Raw genomic sequence first — 19,462 nt, 5'->3', positions numbered from 1 at the left:
GGCACAATTGAGAACTTTCCATCTTCTGACTACTTAATTAACGCGAACATTATCCGCTTGTGTCTTCCCGCCTGTATATCGGCCATTCGGAAATTGCGCCTCAGACGTCGGTTATATTTAAAAAAAAAAGGGGGGGGGGGGGGGAAGAAACAACAACTAATAATTTTATTATTATTATTATTAATATTTTTTGCACGTTCATTGCACATGTTTGGGAATATTTCAATATTTACTTTTTACGTATTACTTTTTATTTTATCTTTATTTATAAAAAGCACAATGGCAACGCGCATGCGCATACTCTGCTCCGCTCATTAACCTTTACACTTTCACACAACCTACAGATCTAGAACGACGACGCTGCATTTTTTGAATAATCTCTGGTGAGCATAGATTTCATAGAAAAAACATATTATATTGTTTTAAGTACCTTTTTTTCGATTAATTCTGTGATGTACAAAGACGGACGTTTTTGGGACTTTACGTTTAAGTTTTTAAAGTTTTTGTTAAGGTCTGCATTGCGTGTGCAGACGCTCGCGGAAGAAGACGCTGCAATTTGCGAACTCCCTGGAAAACTGCTCGGTAAGCATATATTTCACAGTAACATGCTACATTTATTTTATATGTTGCAGTTTCTGTTTTACAATCCTCGATGTTTTCTTCAATGTGATTTTAATGTCATCAACAGGTCACGTGTGAGTCAAAATGAGCGAGCCTCCTGAAAGGATTTCGTATAAACGTTGTCTAACTGATCCTGAAGAGGAAATTCCTTCAAGAACCAAACGGAGATGGGCACAAAAAGAAAGGTGTGTTGGTAATGTAATATCCCTCACTCTTTAACATTAACGAATGCCATAGGGCCGCACAATCAATTAATCTAGTGGCAATCACTAAGGATGCCACAATTATGTAATCGTTCAAAGTGGCAAATAATCGTCCACTGCATGCTTAAGATGTTTGTTTGTTTTTTATCAAGAATAAACAAAGCCAATGTGTAATAGACATTTGGGGCTTAATACTCCAGAATAGCATTGAAGGATTTTCAGTTAGTGTTTTCAGCTTATGTTCTTGTAAAAATAGGACATGCAGTTGCTTAAAACAATGGTATAAACATCATTCTAAGTAAATTTTATAAAATGTAATTAATAACCACAATGAAAATTGTAAGGAAAAAATGATCTTTGTAAATTACCATAGCATAAGGTACGATAAATGTACTCTGGCTCCCAAATGAATGATCTGGAGTTGGCTCTTTTAAACAGGGAATGTAGCGAGGCTATGTCTAATCTGCTTATTACTGATCAATAAACATCTTTATAAGTGATCACATCTTTATCGTGTTAATAGCAGTTCACTTAGAGTTCAAATATAGCAATAAGCAATTTCTATTTTCTTTATTGTATATTTTCTTTTTCAGAATTAAGGTTGCAGAAGAAGAACTTTAGAATGTTATCAAGGAATGTCAAAAGGTATGCCTTATGATATAATTGGTTCAATTTGCATTTTTGTAAATTCATAAATGAACCGTTCAACCAAAAATGTAAATTCTCTAATCAATTGCTCACTCTTAAGTTGTTATAAACCTGTATTAATTTCTTTTGAACAAAATAATGTTGATAACCAAACAGTTGCTGGTCCCCATTGACATAGTATGGACATAGTATGAAATAACAACACTATGGAAGTCAGTAGGGACAAGAAACTGGTTATCAACATTCTTGAAAATATCTTCTTTTGTGTTCAACAGAACAAAGAAATAGGTTTAGAACAACTTGAGGGTGATGATTACCAAAATAACATTTTATTCCTTTTATCTTATCATCCATTTTATCTTATCCCTTAGCATTTAATTACCTCAGTTATACCAAATAATAAATGCTTGATTCATATTAATATTAATAAATGATCTTATTGGTCTCTTTTTAAGGTTAGTGTTGGAATACAAACATTTTGGGTTAAGTGTAATGAAAACACTTTTAATGCATAAACCTAAATTAAATTTATTCTGAATATTGGACTATAGATTTGTCGAAATAAGTACACAATAGTTAGTTGAATTTTCAAGTCAATAAATGAAATCAAAAAGATCATTACATTTCTAGACATTATTTTTTAAAGAATATTCATGAATTAGTGCATTGAACAAGAAAAAGTAAAACAAGTAATCATTGTTCTAATTATGATTTTTACGGTAATTTCTACTTTCTACTGCAATCATATATTCTTACAGAATTTATCATGAAAGAAAGCACTAAGCATTCATTTTGACAGCCTAAGCACACTTAAATTTTGGCAAGACTGAATGGACATGTCAAATAGTGCACAATTAGTGAATGAGACCAAATTCAAATGTCTGCTGTAATGTTAAAAAAAGAGATGCATACATACAGTAGAGAGAAGACGGTTACAGGGCAGATCTCACCGATATAGACATAAATGTGTCTATGAGTCCACTAGGTTAATGCTCTTACACTGAAGATTTGTTTACAGGACCCATAATTCTCTCTCTCGCTTCTCTTTTCAAGGAAATCCCAGACACCCTTCCAGAAGACAGAACTCTGCTGATGACTAATGATGAAGAGTGCACTGCAGGTCCTGTTCAGATAGAGGTCCCAGTGGATTCAGGTCAAACTAAAGAGCAAAATCAACTACTACTTCTGGCACTTAAGCTCAAACACAGTTTGACCAATGACTGTCTTGAAGATATCATGAAAATCCTTAATGTTGTTGGTGGCAGTGATTCAGCATGCAGGACAAAATATTCATTTTACAAAGCTTTTGATGATACAAAAGACATCATGAAAATCTGTTATGTGTGTGAACAGTGTAGTAATATAATGTCAGCTGAACTGGACCAAGTTCATTGTGTTCAATGCAACAGCACCTATGACAAAGCAAGTAGGTTTACCAAGAACTTTTTCATATACCTCTCCTTGGAAGATCAACTCAAAAATCTCTTGAGAATGCCAGGAATTACAGATGAATTAATAGGAAGGCAAACAGAAACATCTACTTCTCTCAGTGACATTTGTGATGCTTTTTTGTATCAGAAAGCTTTAAGTGGTTCAGAAACGGCCCTTCAAACCCTCAGCTTAACATTTAGCTGTGATGGTGTGCCAGTTTTTAAAAAGTCCCCTTGTAGTATTTGGCCCCTTTTTTGCACCATTAATGAATTGCCATTGAAAACAAGACAGGATAATGTACTCCTTTGTGCACTATGGTTCGGGGATGAGAAGCCTCACATGAGAAGTTTCTTAAAACCTTTCATTGATGAGTGTGTGGACCTACAGGACCGTGGTTTCACATGGGAAGATGACAAAGGCGTTTCTGTCAATACAAAAGTAATCCCTCTAATTCTAATGAGTGACTCAGTTGCCAGACCTCTGATCCAAAATTTTAAACAGTTTAATGGTGAATATGGATGCTCCTACTGCCTTCATGAAGGAAAGGTAGTTGAAAAAGGCAGAGGATTCACTCGTGTATATCCTTTTCAGAAGGACATTCAGCTCCGCAATCAGGAACAAACTAATGAATTTGTAGAAGCTGCGCTACAGTCTGGTAAAGCTGTTATGGGTGTTAAAGGGCCAAGTATGTTGTGTAGACTTCCCAGTTTTGATATTATCGAAGGGTCTGTCCCAGACTATATGCATTCAGTACTTCTGGGTGTTGCAAGAACTGTAACAGGGCTGTGGTTAAACAGTGAAAACCATGAAAAGCACTGGTATATAGGTAGGTCTACAAAACTGTTAGATGAAATGCTTTTAAAGATTAAACCGCCATGTAATGTACCTCGTGTGCCAAGGTCTGTCACATTGAGGAAATTTTGGAAAGCCCATGAGTGGTATATGTGGCTCTTTTATTAGAGCTTACCTGTACTAAAAGGTGTATTGCCAGAACCACTACTGAATCACTGGTCTAAACTAGTCAAGGGAGTATCCCTTCTGTTGGGCAAAAATATAACTAGAGAGCAGATTACTGAGTCTGAGGCACTTCTAACAGATTTTGTGAAAGACATGGAGGTATTCTATGGGGAAGCTAATCTGTCTTATAATGTCCATCTTTGCCTCCATTTACCAAGGAGTGTAGTTAACTGGGGGCCTTTGTGGGCTCATTCCGCCTTTGTGTTTGAGTCTTACAATGCTAAACTACTAGACATGATCAAAAGCACTCAAGGGGTTGCGCTACAGATTGTAAAAATGTTCTGGCTACAGAAGGCCTTACCATTTTATGGCCAGACTTTACTGAAAGATGCCTCAAATGAATGCAAGGAGATATTTGAATCTCTAACAAGACCTAAACAGTTAAAAGATGTAACTCGCACACATGGTATCACTGCACTTAATCATCCTAAAGTGCGATTAATTAGGAGGGATGACTATATGGCACTGAGTCGTTATGGGGTACAAAGGAGCAGAGTAAAGTACTTTCAACGAATCATTACAAATGGCGAGGTGTTTCACTCAGAAGATTACAGTCGTGTACTCAAACGTAATTCATTCACTGTTATGTTGAATGATGATGATCAAAATTTCTTTAACATTAAACGATTTGTAATATGTCAAAATGAAAGTGGAGAGACGTGTTATGCCATTGGAAGATTCTATGAACGAGCAAAGCATAGTCTCTGTGCCTCAAATCCAAGTTATTTTGAACCAGTATCAAAACGTCTTGGGCATCTGACAGGTATTCTTGCTGCAGAGATCAAATGCAAATGTCTGATCATTCACACTGAAAAACTAAAAGTCAATTACATTTTTAGAAGCATTAATCAGTGTGAATTCCTTAAATAAGGTTAAACACGAGAAAACATGATTTTCTGCCATGTGGTATTTTTCTGAAGTGATTTTAAACCAGTTCATAAAAAAAACATACATAATTAAACATTAAATGGCAAAACGTCAGATATACATTACATTAAGTCATTAAGTGCTTTATTATATTGCATCATTAAAGGAACACTCCCTCAGAGTTAATACGTTGAGTCTGACCACTTTGGAATCCATACAGTTGATTTGTATGGTGATAACACTTTTAACATAGCTTAGCATACATCATTGAATCCAAAGGGACAGTGAGCATCGCCTTGAAAAATGACCAAAGACTTAATGGTCAAACTCAACTTTTTAACTCGGAGGGAGATGGAGAATGAGCCTATTTCCAAAAAAAGTGGACTGTTTCTATAAGTACTATATTGTATATATTGTCAAAAACTAAAGTGTACATAGCAGTTGTTGTATTTTGTGTACTGTATCAATGACAAATAATTTCAAAGTCAATTGATATTGTGTAATGTGAAATACTGTAAGCAAATGAATAAATAACCTAATTCTTGCTAGACCTTTGACTCTGTTTTGTTTGAATCCAACTGTTTTTGCAGATGTGATTAGATGCAGATGTTGTTACTTTTATTATTATTATTGCACTAAATACATTTTAACCTCCTAAGACCCGAACTCTTCCACGACATGCATTTTTAATTTCTCTTTGATATTTGGGCATATTGGGGCCCGATGAATGTAAAAACAAAGAATTACCAGATTTTTTTTTTTTTACCTTATTTTTGTTTTTAAGAAAAATAAGAGCCACATATGAGGATATTTGTTTAAAATTTTGATAGAACAGTAGCAGTATAATGTCCTCGGAAGTGGATATCAGGCCCTTGTAGAGCAAAATTGAGTATTTTGGTCTAAATAACCCAAAATGTGACATCCACATATGTGGACGCCAGGTCCTAGGAGGTTAAATAAGGGATACTTTGAAATATATTCTACTGAAAGGTTGGAAATGTATTTTCTTGAACGCAAATATCTTTTGAAATGTATTTTGGTTTGAAAGAAATATATTTTCAATTTCAAAAATATATATTTTTGGAGCATCACAAATACAAAATATATTTACCATATATTTGAAATATATTTTGGCCAGGAAAAATGTATTTTTTTACCGTATGGGTAAACTAAGAGAAGCCACAAAATCAGTTTGAATAAGAGTAAACATTTACTCACCAAGTCAGTGTATCAGGTAAAGATTCACAGCAATGAAAACAATAATATCTTGAGCTTTTCCAGGTTTGCTCAACATATTCCATAACAAATGCTGGCACCATGAACAAGCGGACTGATCCAAGAGGGAGAAGGATGGTAGTCACGTGGCATTTTCAAAACACATCTTTCATCCTTCCGCACTGAGAAGCAAAACTTCCATCTTACTTAGTTTTTCTAAGTTAAGACAACTCAAATAAATTGAGTTTATCAGCGTTTATGCATAAAAAGTACTGGTAACTTATTTAAATCAAGTTCTAATAACAAATTGATAAAAACTGAGTTCAGCCTATTTAATATTTTTAATTAAACACAATATTACATTTTACGGTGTAATAGGGTGATTTGGTACTACAAGGTCATTAAGATAAGATGGAGCCTGTAGATTGTATTGTCATTTTAATTAAAAATGATAATTGCAACAATAAAAGAAACAATATTGTCCCTGATGTCCAAGCTTAGTTGAATAAACATTGGGTGCCTTGAGGGTTAAAGGAACTTTGACCATTTTTCAATGGCCAAACCACCCATCTGATCTTAACATAATAAAGCAAGCTTTTCAGTTATGAATTTAAAAAAATACTTAACTCAGGAAGCGTCACACACAAGCAGCTACTCATGGTGGAGAAAACAGCATCTGGTAATGTCCATGTTTTCTAGACTACACATCATTTTGGACTTCAGTTAAGCCAATGAGAGATTATTTTCAAAGGTAAACACTGCTCATCAATGGACAATTTACAGCTTACTCATAATATCCCCAAAAATTATTTGTTTCTAGATTGTGATTTTATGAAGTGTCTGAAAAACAAATTTGAAGTAACATAATAGTACAGTAATAGTGTTAATTACAGGTTGCATGAAAACTGGGGAGTTTAGTATGCTTACAGGCTGAAGTGGTATAGTGCCTAAGTTTACAGTAATGCACAGCAATGCTGAACTGATGGACAGTAGGCTCTTGTGTTCATGGTCAGTGTGAAGTTACAAGTGTGGAGACATCAAATTCAATTCAAAGGGCTGATGCTCTTAATGTTCAGTCAACCAAATTAGCTATAAGCTTGATGGCGTCTAGGAGTTGGAACTGGGCCGTGTAGTTCGTGAAAAATCTGCTTATATTTTGTTGAATTCTGTTAACTAAATCCAGAAAGATCATTAAATCTTAGAGAAGCACAGGTCAGTGTCAGGTAGTGGTCAAGTGACCACAGACATTGGGTCTAAAAGGGAGATGAATCACCTGTTCTGCGCTCAAACATTGGTTCCTTCATGTCAGGAGCACCGAAACCTTTGCTTCCGTCAGCCACCGCTCGCCTCAGGTGCCATGAGTATTTTACTCATTCAGCTTTGTTCATTCTTCCATCCTGGTTCAGCCTGCGGACCAGTCGTAACACCGGTTCCAAAGCCGCGGTCAGCGCACCAGGTGTTACTAAAGTAAGTATGTGCGTCTTCCAACCCATCACTAGCCTTTGCCGCATTTTGGTCTAGCCAGCACGCTACATGGGCACGCCAATTTATTAAGAATAATCAGTGTGTGTTTCCCCGATCGTGGCAGTCAGCTGATCAAAACTTGCTTACAAATTACAATCTAACTCTGACAATAGAAATTATTATGTGACTTATTTCTAATTGATTCTTTTCTCCATGCTGTAGTACTACTGCTGATCTTAGTGTTCTGCCACCATTACTCTGGGTAATAATTAAATAGATGTGTTCATGAGGTCATACATATAAATGTATTCATGCAGTTACACAGGTAAAAAGTCTCTAGTAATGCAAATTATTACTTTTTTTTAGAGAGTAAAAGCTTGTGTTTAGGTTAGCGTAAGGGTCTCCACTAACCTAAACCTCAATTTATAGGCAATAAGGGACCTACAAGTTAATAAAAGAATCCAAGTTAAAATGAGTTAAAGTTCAACATTATTTGTGTGAAAGTTTCGTAATTGTAAATATCTAAAAAAGTTAGATTTGGGAATGGAAATCCTCTTTGCCAGAATGAACTGTTAAAGTCAAATTTACGTAACAAAGTGGGTGGGGAAATGCCACTAACAAAACCAGCCGATCAAGCCATTCTCTGTTGTTTTACTTTGAACTTCTGGAAGTTCTCTGCAAGATCTTCACACTGGAAAACATGGACACTACAAAGGAAGGTAAGCCTAAAACTTTATGATCTTATGTGTGAACATGAACATTGCTGTTTGTCTGTGTAGATTCTCTGTCATCCAGATCATGGTAGTCTAAAGAGCTTGGAAAGAAGGTGACTGGAGTTTCTTTAAGATGTTTCACCTAAAGGTAGGAAAGGAGGTCGGAGAACAGAAAATACTGTCATCCATTATGTAGCAGGTTTATTGGAGAAACTCAGGAGAATTTTCTCCAAGTATATCAGCCCAGGGACAAAATTCCCAAATATTGGTGTGCAAGGGGGATAGATAGGGGGCACCAAACACGGAGACAAGAGATAAACAAACATGAAGACAAGGCTGACTAAACACAGCAGAAGACTAGACAGTACATATGACTATGTTATGACCAGTAAAGACGCAATCAAATAAAAAAATAATGACATGAGTTTTATGTTTTTAACTGTATGTTAATACTGACTTCTGATACCGGTCCTGAGATGAATGACAGAGGGAAAAGAAAGTACACGTTGGCCAGTCGTGCAGTCCTCTCCCGGCTGCACCTGATGAAGTCCGAATCGGGCAGCAATGATTTATTCCAAAGTCCTCCAACACTGCAAAAATGAGTACAGAAAATACCCCAAATTACAAGTCCACAGTGCTTGCACAGTGGTTAATCCACTTCTCCCTGAATTTTTTGACTGTGAATGACAAAATTCCGTCTTCCAAAGTCACTGTTTTCTCATTCGCAGGAAACTAGAGGAAAAAACTGAACCTTCCTGAACAGCTCCGTTTATACTCATTTCTCAAATGCATCACCTTTTCCCTTCTCTCTTTCTCATACTTTCCGACATCTCACATTGTGTAACACTTTTTCTTTATACGTGCCTTTGCTCTTGACACCTGCAGCTACCATAAATGAATCAATGGTGCGTGTTTTTTCCCCTGAAAATGATGACATTGAAATCCTGGACAGTGGAAGGAGCATCACTGATGTGATAGACACAAAGGTGAAAGAGCTTGGTTCACAGGTGAGTATCAGAGGCATCATGCAAGAATATTTGTGCATCAAGTTTTTCCACTTCTTTTACCACTAACTTAAGCCCATTCTGATAGTTTTAGCAATGTCCCTGACCTCTGTGAAACCTTATATTTCAGAGATTATTATTCCTCATACCGAGGCAATGATGATTATGATAAGATATGAGAATTAACGATGTACAAATACTTTGTTACCATACTTCAGGGGCATCATTTTAAGTCACTGAAAGCCTTCAAACATCAAGGTTGTTTGTGCCTAAACAATTAACACATGCAAGGCAAGGGTTATCGCTAGGGATGTTCCTGGTGATTAATTTCTAATTTTGACTAAAGTAAAAAATTGGACTAATTAACGAGTCTAAAAGGGTCTAAAATGTTAAACTTTTGATCTGTTTTGTGTCAAAAACTCATTAAACAAAGGCATTTGAAACCATTAATCACATTCTTGTCATCTACCATTTCTGCCGCTTATATCGCATTCTGATCGTATTAACAAAAAGATCAGGCCTAGATTAACAGATTTATGGCATTTCTCGACAACGATGAGCCATCTGGTGGCAGATGGCTGCATAACATTACGTACACAATAATTTACTGAATCAATTAAAATGTTAACAATGACATAATTCATCTTGTCGACTAGCGGCACACCACATCCCTAGTGTGGTGAATACACCAGAGATTTTTGATATCTTTGAAATAAAATGTTTCTTTTTTCAGGGCAAAGATGAGCCATTCCATGTGTTAAATCTTGATGATATATTAGAAAAGCACAACAGGTGGATCACTAGGTTGCCTCGGGTCAAACCTTTCTATGCAGTAAAGTGCAACAACACACCAGCAGTTATCAAGATGCTCATCGCTCTGGACACGGGTTTTGACTGTGCCAGCAAGGTACCAGTGTTTCAAAGATGATTTGGGGATTCTGTTTATGTTCTTGTGAGTTTGTTCATGTGAAGCACATCTCTGTCTGACGCAGGGTGAGATCGAGCTGGCCCTGTCCCTTGGAGTTACCCCTGATAAGATCATTTATGCCCATCCTACCAAACCATGGTCCCACATCAGATATGCCCGCACTCACCGAGTGAACTTAATGACTTTTGATAATGAGGAGGAACTTTTAAAAATCTCTCTTACCCATCCTCAAGCCAAGTAAGTAAGCAACTGCTAATATGTTTCAGCATTTTATGCAATGTCTTTTGAGAGTATTGACTATTAATGTCTGGATGCATTTTGTAGGCTAGTAATGCGAATTGCAGTGGACGACTCCAAATCTCTCCTAAGACTCAATGCAAAGTTTGGAGTCAGACTGTCCTCAGTTAGTAAACTGCTGGAATGTGCCAGACGGCTGAACTTGGAGGTGATTGGGGTCAGCTTCCACGTAGGCAGTGGGTGCACTGGAAGTTTGGCCTTCAAGCAGGCTATCACAGATGCTCGATATGCTTTTGATATAGCAGTAAGTTATTGCTGCACAAACAAACCTTTATAAGAATACTGTACTGTACATTTAATTTTGAATAACTGCCACTAATATGGATTGGTTGTGATGATCAGTTGTTAAATTTACCACTTTCAAGGTATTTTTTAATGTCTTTATTAATGACTCATTCAGTATTGCTTTAAGGATCTGATTTAAATTATGAAATATTACTGAAAGTTTTATCTTATTGTGATCAAGTGCTCATATTAATGCTAAAGTAAAGACCAATGTGATGATGCAAGGCGAGAATGTAACTGTGACACTGCACACACTCCTCATTTCTGTAACTTAAAATGACCCAAGTTTATAAAATGGACTTAATGTTGTATTCAGTATGACCTGAAATGAGTGACTGAGCCCACAAACTAATCAGGAAACTATTGAAACAATGGTATTAATATATACAAAGCAGAAGTCTTCTCAGCTAAACCCTACATGGCAAAGTCTCAAGTTTAAACAGATTATATCTTTGCAGAATTCAGCGGGCTTCCAGATGCGCCTCTTGGATATTGGTGGAGGCTTTTCTGGGACAGAAGACTTCATTGAAGTTAAATTTGAGGAGGTATTATTAATAAAAACACTGTACAAGACAGAGGGAACGTGTTTAGGACATTCAAACATAACATTGGTTGGCAGAATTTTAACTTACAATGAGTTGTTCCTTTTAATTGTGATAATATCTGGAATAAACAAGCATATGTACATTTAGTTATGTGTTAGAGCCCTGACTGCCCTGGTGACAGACATCATTCTGTTCAGATGCTGGTCACGTTATCGCTTTCCTTCATCTTTTCTCTTGTTTGCGAAGGGGACCTTGTTGGTTCGGCCTCAAATCAATCATTTTAATGTAAAACTACTGATTACTACAGCTTATAGAGTAGTGTGATATAGATTGGAACTACCTATACGTGTTACTGTCTTGAGAAGAGAGGTGAGTTCCCAAGGAAAAGTAATTCATCAGCAGCATAAAGACAGCATATTTTGTATATGCATTTGTTTTTTGTTGTTGTCTAGAATATCACACAAACTCTATCCTTAGTATTTTTCATTCTGAATGTTTATCTACCACAATTTAGAATCACCAATCTCTTGTACTTCATAGAAGCACAGGTAGAGACCTCAAAGGCAGAGGTATTGCCTTTGAGGTCAGAGGTACTAATCGCTACAGAACATCTTAAAGTGTCAAGAAAATGTCAGAAGTATTAATAGCTCAGCAATATCCATTAACCTAATGTGTTTTGCATTCTTAGTTTTCAGAAGTCATTAATAAAGCACTGGATGAATTATTCCCACCTGCCAATGGGTTGGAGATCATCGCAGAACCAGGCCGATTCTATGTCGACTCAGCCTTTACACTGGCAGTAAATGTCATTGCCAAAAGAGTTGAAGACACAGATGAACGCAGTGGTAAATGTACAGATATGCAGTTTAAAGCAAATTAAATACTCCATAATGATGTGCCTTTGTATTTAAATTGAATTTAATTTCAAATATAAAGGTAAATGCTTATCAGATCGGAAGGACTACAGCTCTGAGAAGATGATGATATACTACATCAATGATGGAGTATACGGATCATTAAACTGCCTTATCAATGATCCTGCCCACGCCAAGGTTGAACCATGGCCTCTTAGGGTAAATAATATAAAATCACCATACTTTTGAGTGTGTGTTTATATCCAGTTTCTTGTGGTAAAGTTGGTAAGATTGTGGTTATAGCATACCATGTACATTGAAGTCATGGTTACAGTTAGGCAATTAATATATGTTTATGTTACTGACATTTAAGATGTGCTGTTGATCAATATTGATGAACAGCACAACTTACTAATAGAACTCAGAATGAGACCTCCATAAGCTTCCTTTTTAATCTTAAGTCACAAAGGCCTTAAAAACTGGTTGGTGGCTGCCTGGCAACCACGATCACTAGGAAAGATTGAGTGTACCTCAACAGGTTTCAAATAGCTACTGGAGTTTGCTGGTAAATTGATTACTTAAGCTCTAGTCATGCCTAGGCCTAGAGATGCTTAGTGTCCCACTTTTAGCCACCAACTGCAATGGAAAAAGTATTCCCTGATGGGTTGGGAAGTGGTTGTGGGAGGTTGCTGTCCCAGGGACAGGTCAGTAGCAGTTGCCATAGTGGCCCATCGTTTATACAGAAGACACAAATTTTTCTGCAAACCATACAGTTGATGTTAAACTGTGAACAATGTGATGCAAACTAAAAATGGAAGACTGTTTGCATTCAAAGTAAGTATTGTACTGTATCACTGTAACCAACAAGTTGTGAAAGGCAAACTGTTTGTATTTACATCTTTACAACATTTCACTACTACTCACTGTTGAGTGTGTTTTTGCAGACAAGTTTGCATCATCATTGTAATCCTCGACAGACTGCAACATCCAACACAATCACAGGGATTTTTTTGGTGCATCATCAGCTCTGCAAATGAATTCACTTGGTTATACCGAACAACAACTTGTGAATCAGTCAGATAACACGCATTTTTTTGTTTGTTACTCAATGGGACTAAGGTCTTACTACATCTTGAATTGTTAAATTTAAATCTCATTGCTTGGAAAAAAAGATAAACATAGACTTTTTACTTATAGCTCATTACAACTAAACCTGGTATTGTATGGAATTCACATGGTTAGATTGTGAGAGTGCGATTAGGATTTTATATTTCATTTGCTTTCCTTTTTACAGGCTGTTGACAACAGTGAACCGAGATACTACTCTGTTATCTGGGGTCCAACCTGCGACAGCATTGACAAAGTCACCGAAAGCTGCTGGATTCCTGAGTTGCACGTGGGGGACTGGCTTCTTATTGATAACATGGGGGCTTATTCTCTCAGTACATCCACTGACTTCAACGGCTTTGAAAGGGCACACATTTACCCTGTTGTGACAGCTAAGACCTGGCTCGCCATACATTAGTCTTGCTTAAAAAACACTATCAATTAATGATCAGATAATAACTGAGAAAAGAGTAAGAAAATGTAACTTAATATAACTATCATTAATTTGAGAGTCGATCATTTGAGTTTTTCTTGCTCCCCAGTAATTATAGAATTTTGTAGAATTTCTGCTCCTCGAGAAATGTAAACTGAAAGATTGTTATTACATGAACAAATATTGAACATGGATAAACATGCTGTTTTGAGACTAACTTTGCAGATGTCTGAATATTGTCACGTTTTAGTTAATGGACTCAGGCGCAGACCGGGAATCTTTGCAGAGTTAACAATCAGTTTATTTACACAACGACACCTGGTGATACTATTTACAACGTGCTGGAGGGAGGGGAGGGGGGGTCCAGGGTTCCGGGGTATGTGAGGGGAAAGACGGGAATCAGACACACTCCAAAGGCTCTCTCTCTTCACTCCCCACACTGGGGAAACACAAATCCACTCACTCGTCCACACGGAAACAGGCAGGCAGGGAAAGTTCCGGGGTAGATCTGCACACAGAACGGGGGTTAATGACGAACAGACGGAAACAACTTTACGGAGTTTAACTCACTAATGGTTGAGAGACTGACTGCCGTCTTAAATCGGCCTTGCGATCATCCCGATAGGCAGCAGGTGCGTGGGCCAGGGGCGGGAGCCCATAATGAGCACCGCCCCGGCAAGAGAGAGAGAGAGAGAGAGAGAGAGAGAGAGAGAGAGAGAGAGAACATGTTGCCTAATACAGGATCAGCTGGTGAGGCACAGGGACCATGACAAATATAAATCTCCTCAGAATTGTTTTTAGTGAGTTCATACTGAAAACATAATCTAACCCTTTCAAAATTTTGCTTCATAAAATAAAACAAATTCAGGGATATGTCTCTAACAATCTCAAAAAGTGCTATGAAAATGAATAATTGTTTTACCATTGTAATGCGGTATGAACATGAACTAGTCCTGCTTAATTTTAAAAATGATCAGATAGTTACTTAAAACTACGGTGGCCGTGAGAGGCCAAACGGACTGCAACATAGGAAAACACCAGCAATGTCTCTGGGGAGACAATAACCGGACGGACCAGTTGTAGGAATCAAAATATGCTAAGAATTGCGCTGGAAGACACTTAAAAGAAGTGCAGGATCTATCGGCTTTGTGAGGAAAGAAAAGATGAGCGGTAAGTGTGTTAGCCTAACTATTAGTCTAAAAATCTGTCATCACTATTATATGAATCATGATAAAACACACCTACCATGGCTGTGTCCGAATTCAGGGGAAGGATGCTCATAAGGACACTACCTACCTACGTCACAAGGTAGTGTCCTTAGACCACATGTGTCAAAGTCAAGGCCCGCGGGCCACATCCGGCCCGGCGTACATTTATATCCGGCCGGCGAGATCCTTTTATATAGATGTACTATTATTGTTATGCATATGAGGTGCTAATAATATACTAACTACAGATCCAATAATGCAGCGCTGCAGCCTCCTTGCTGACCGCTAGGCTACCTGGGAACATTCCCGCATTAATCTAGTCAAACTTCTGTTATTGAAGCTAGCCGCTCACAATGGTGGAGAGAAAACTTGATTCTGAAAGCAGAGCGTTTCAGCCCCAGTGGGTGACTGAATATATGTTTACAGACATTGCTGGTAAACCCGTGTGTCTTATTAGTGGAGCTAATGTGGCTGCAATTAAGGAATTTAATATAAGACGGCACTACAAGACAAAATGTCAGGATAAGCTGAAAAACCTAAATGCAGAGCAGAAACTAGGGAAAGTAGAAGAGCTAAAGAAGAATCTGACATTTCAGCAGACTTTTTTCACCAGAGCAAAATCACAAAGTGAAAGCAAGTTTTATTATAGCAGAGGAGCCAAATCAGCCCGGTACCACTCTGAAGAGCTGCATGATGAAGGTGTGCGACGTCTTGTGTCAGACAAAACTTTATTGCATACTCTCTTGCTGTGGATGAAAGTACAGACATGATGGACATTGCACAGCTGGCCATCTTCGTCTGTGGAGAGGGTTGAACATTAAATCGATGCACAGGACAACGACAGGAAAAGACATTTTTTAAAACGTATGTCAAAGTGTAACCGACATGAAACTGCCCTGGGACAAACTTGTTGGACTTACAACAGATGGAGCGCTGGTGTTGTGCTGTGAAAAAAGTGGACTAGTCCGCAGGATGCGAGTAAAGATGCAGGAGGAGAACTGTACCGGTGAGTTAACAGCATATCCCTGCATCATACACCAGGAAAGGCTGTGTGGTAAAGTCCTAAAAATGGAGCATGTAATGATCACTGTAACGCAGGCCGTAAATTTTATCTGAGCTAAAAGTTTAAATCACCATCAATTTCAGTCTTTTATGTGGGAAATAGATTCAGAGTTTGCCGACATTCCTTATCATGCAGAGGACCGTTGGCTGAGTTGGGATAAAAATTCTCAATAGAGTTTTTGAGCTCAGCAAGGAAACCTGTCAGTTCATGGACATGGCATGTATGATGCGGTGAAAGCATTTCAAGTGAAGCTGTCACAAATGCACCAGTGCAACCTGCCTCACTTTCCCTGTTGCCAAGTAATGTTGAACCAAGTCAGCGGACTTTGCTGAACTGAACTGCACCTGTGCAGATTCAGATGGAGCTGCAGTGTAATGATACACTTGAGGGAAAGTACGACACTGAATGGCCCGCACAGTTTATTAGTTCCATTCCTGAAGCAACGCCTCAGCTCCGTCTACATGCGGCTCCAACCTTGTGTGTGCTTTCATTTATTTCTTCTGGGGTTTTTGGCAGCATGTTCATATTTCTAACTTGCATAATTTTGACAGGATTTATTTTTATGAAGAGCAAAATATTTAAAGTTTATTTTTTAAAGTTTATTTAATCTGGCATAATGTTCCTGTCTGTTTTTATTCATATTTATGTTTAAAAAACCATTGTTTTAGTGTAACGTGCAACGTAAAGTGTGCCTTGAGTTTTGCCCCCCTGTGCAATTGAGTTTGACACCCCTGACCTGAACACATAATTGTACTTATTCCTCAAATTAGACACCCTTTATTAAAAAAATGTCTCACAATGTATCATGTCAATATCAATATCCTAAAATAAGAAAGCATTGTATGTGATGTAACAGAGAAAAAAAAACTAAACAAAAAAAGGTCAATAGACATGTTTTGTTTGCTCATTAAAAGACAGTTTCCCATTTACATTTCTATGTTTCACATAAGTTTGTAATTTTTACTCTGGGACGGGGATGGATGATGTGCGTCCTGCGCCACCCATACGATCTGGGGAGTATCGGAGCCATGTCTGGACTGCTTGTGCAAAGACAAACTCGGAGTTCGCCCCTACCTGCTGCGTCAGGCCATCTAGGACAAAAATAAACACACACACACACACACACACACACACACAAACAAAAAAAGTTAATTAGAGCACATGAATAAGCTCTTGTTAACTGTCTTCAGTGGGGAGAAAGTATGTAAACTCTTAGGCTGATAAACATGAAAGTCACCAGGCGTAAATCTGCAAACTTCCGCATTTTAAAACAAAATAAACATGGGGCTGAAGACCAAAGACTCCATCTCCAGATTAACCGGACATGAAAGTCTTGTTATTAAGAAAGATCAAGTAATATAGCAAAAACCGGACATAGGAAATGTGAAACACACCCAGCAGATCAATTGATCCCTTTATTGTTCACTTTAGGCTCATAAAACTACAACAAAAGGGAAAACTTACCAAATATGCATCTGCACAACACTGTCTCTTTAAATGCCCTTTTTTGCTTTGTCTGGTCCTTGGTTTTTTCCCCTGCCCAGTTGAGTACCGAGGCCAGCTCGTTTGTAATGGCATAAGCCATTACACGGCAGACTCGCACCTCCAGTGTGGTCCCTCCAATCAAGGCAAAGCGTCTCACCTATAGACACATTTTAAGAGATGGAATTAGCGTGTCTCATGTCTTAAATGTGTATGCAAGTGCTTGTGTGTTTAATCAACATGCCGTCGTTATGTATTTAAATCACATCTGACAGCTATTACACTTTATAGTTACAAAGTGTACATAACCTTTATATACTTACCATTGCCTTATTTGCCTCTTGTGATTGAAGAGCTGCCTCTGCATTGTTTAGCTCCTCAGTGCTGTGCAAGGGCAAATCCAGAGGCAGTACCCCAGCATCTACCGATTCATTGCAGCAGGGATGGCGGATGGCCTGACCTCCTCACGGAGTTCATTAACTGCTCTGGTCAGGTCTGACAGCATAGTTAATATCTTTTGTGAGGTCGCATATGTTTCAAAGAACAATTCTAGAAAGATTAATGGCTTAAGCAGTGAGAGGTGAAAAACTAATATATCCATAAGTGATGGTGTAACATTCTGCATTCAAGTATAAGTTGTTCTAACTGCTAAAAGTGTACCACCAGTGCTGAACTGCACAATGCACCAGTCTTTCATTTTTATCTTTTTTTTGATTTGGAGTCTTTTTTTTGCCCTGTCTAGGATAAACAGGAAACAGATAATTAGAATATATTTCATAGTCACTACAAAACTTGATCTATTGACTGAACTAAATAATAAATAATAGCTTAAAATGTATATAGGCAACTCCATTTTCCTCGTCCACACGTAAATGCTAAAACTGAGTTTTTGAAAATATCCACCCTGGCGTCTTTAAAAATCTCAGTTTTCAGTTAACGAAAACGCAGTTTATGTGTGGACAAAAGGTGCAAACGCAAGGTAGGTGAATGGTAAATGGACTGGTTCTTATATAGCGCTTTTCTACTCTGTCCGAGCACTCAAAGCGCTTTATACAGCTAATTCATTCACCCAATCACTTCTAAGCATCTAACATTCATACACATTCACACTCCGATGGATGCATCGGAGAGTATCTTGCCCAAGGATATTTGGCATGCAGACTGGAGCAGCCTGGGATTGAACCACCGACTTTCTGGTTAGTGGCTGATCCGCTCTGCCACCTGAGCTACAGCCACCCCAACTCATTTACGTTCCACTGAGCGTGCAACGTAAAGTTTGAATTGAGTGCGAATTGAAGCGGGTGCTCTCCAATCATTAAAAGTAACAAAGTCATTGAACACATTTATACAGTTACCTTTAAGTTGATCAATCATCTATCACAGATTTACAATTTTTTGTAATACTATGCTAAAAAGCAACTACAGAGCGAAAGTCTGGGTCAAGCGCCGAGGCGACGGCAAGAACAAAGGAACCCTCGAAGCGTTAGGCTAGCTTTGTAAGGGAATATAACGGAAAAGTATTAAACGAAAATGTTTTCTTTGTTGATAGACTTTGTTCGCAGTGCAATTTATTTGTTGCCAGATTGTAAGATGAAAGTAGACACAATTTCGGGCTCCTATTTTGTCCGAAACATTAACGAGTTTTTTACTGTTATTCAAATGCAACAGTGGAAATAACGAATAGAAGAAAATTCATTCATTCTTACCTTATACTAATCATGGTGCTGGCCAGTGCAGTGCATGAACTCATGCCTTCTCCGGTCAATTCTGCTGACAGTAAATATAATGTCCCGCTCTACTGTACAAGACAATAGTTACCTGGAGGGATGTACCACTGTGAGAGGGGTGCTGCGGAATAGTCCAAGTGATCGCTGCTTTAATTTCCCGGTCAACTATACATAAATTGCACGGCGACACGATTTTTTTTAAAGCTGGTGAACTAGACCAAAGTCATTGATAACAAAAAAAACAATAAATCTACTTTCTCCGGTACTTTATTATGGAGGACCACAAGAGCCACGCGCATCGAAATAAAAAATTCTGTGCTTAAATAATGAATTGTAGAATAAAATGTGCA

The 19,462-nt window shown here is 37.8% G+C and overlaps 1 protein-coding gene and 2 long non-coding RNA genes across 5 annotated transcripts; 2 read left to right on the top strand and 1 right to left on the bottom strand.

Moving 5' to 3' along the window:
• Window positions 1-333: 333 nt before the first annotated feature.
• Window positions 334-1,440, top strand: LOC148094690 (uncharacterized). The gene is made up of 3 exons (XR_015718431.1): window positions 334-582; window positions 689-806; window positions 1,418-1,440. It is a non-coding gene; the product is annotated as an uncharacterized LOC148094690 (long non-coding RNA).
• A 7,457-nt stretch (window positions 1,441-8,897) lies between these two features.
• Window positions 8,898-13,954, top strand: LOC148094689 (ornithine decarboxylase-like). Of its 3 annotated transcripts, none has more exons than XM_087837225.1 (8): window positions 8,898-9,186; window positions 9,917-10,090; window positions 10,176-10,348; window positions 10,436-10,652; window positions 11,152-11,238; window positions 11,927-12,083; window positions 12,190-12,311; window positions 13,387-13,954. In XM_087837225.1, exons 1-8 carry the CDS (start codon window positions 9,082-9,084, stop codon window positions 13,615-13,617), a joined length of 1,266 nt encoding a protein of 421 aa, XP_087693351.1. In that variant the 5' UTR covers window positions 8,898-9,081; the 3' UTR covers window positions 13,618-13,954. The 3 variants fall into 3 exon arrangements, with proteins under 3 accessions (XP_087693351.1, XP_087693349.1, XP_087693350.1); XM_087837223.1 differs by having other exon boundaries at window positions 12,175-12,311; XM_087837224.1 differs by having other exon boundaries at window positions 11,927-12,089.
• Window positions 13,955-17,411: 3,457 nt separating this feature from the next.
• Window positions 17,412-19,156, bottom strand: LOC148094688 (uncharacterized). The gene is made up of 3 exons (XR_015718423.1): window positions 19,092-19,156; window positions 17,709-17,880; window positions 17,412-17,545 (listed from the first exon to the last, which is right to left on the bottom strand). It is a non-coding gene; the product is annotated as an uncharacterized LOC148094688 (long non-coding RNA).
• Between the last annotated feature and the right edge of the window lie 306 nt (window positions 19,157-19,462).

Source organism: Neolamprologus brichardi, unplaced genomic scaffold, assembly GCF_056152115.1.
Source record: "Neolamprologus brichardi isolate AB-2024 unplaced genomic scaffold, ASM5615211v1 NODE_ptg000031l+_length_7269946_cov_1, whole genome shotgun sequence".
Taxonomy (NCBI): domain Eukaryota; kingdom Metazoa; phylum Chordata; class Actinopteri; order Cichliformes; family Cichlidae; genus Neolamprologus; species Neolamprologus brichardi.
This window is presented reverse-complemented; position numbering and strand designations above follow the sequence as displayed.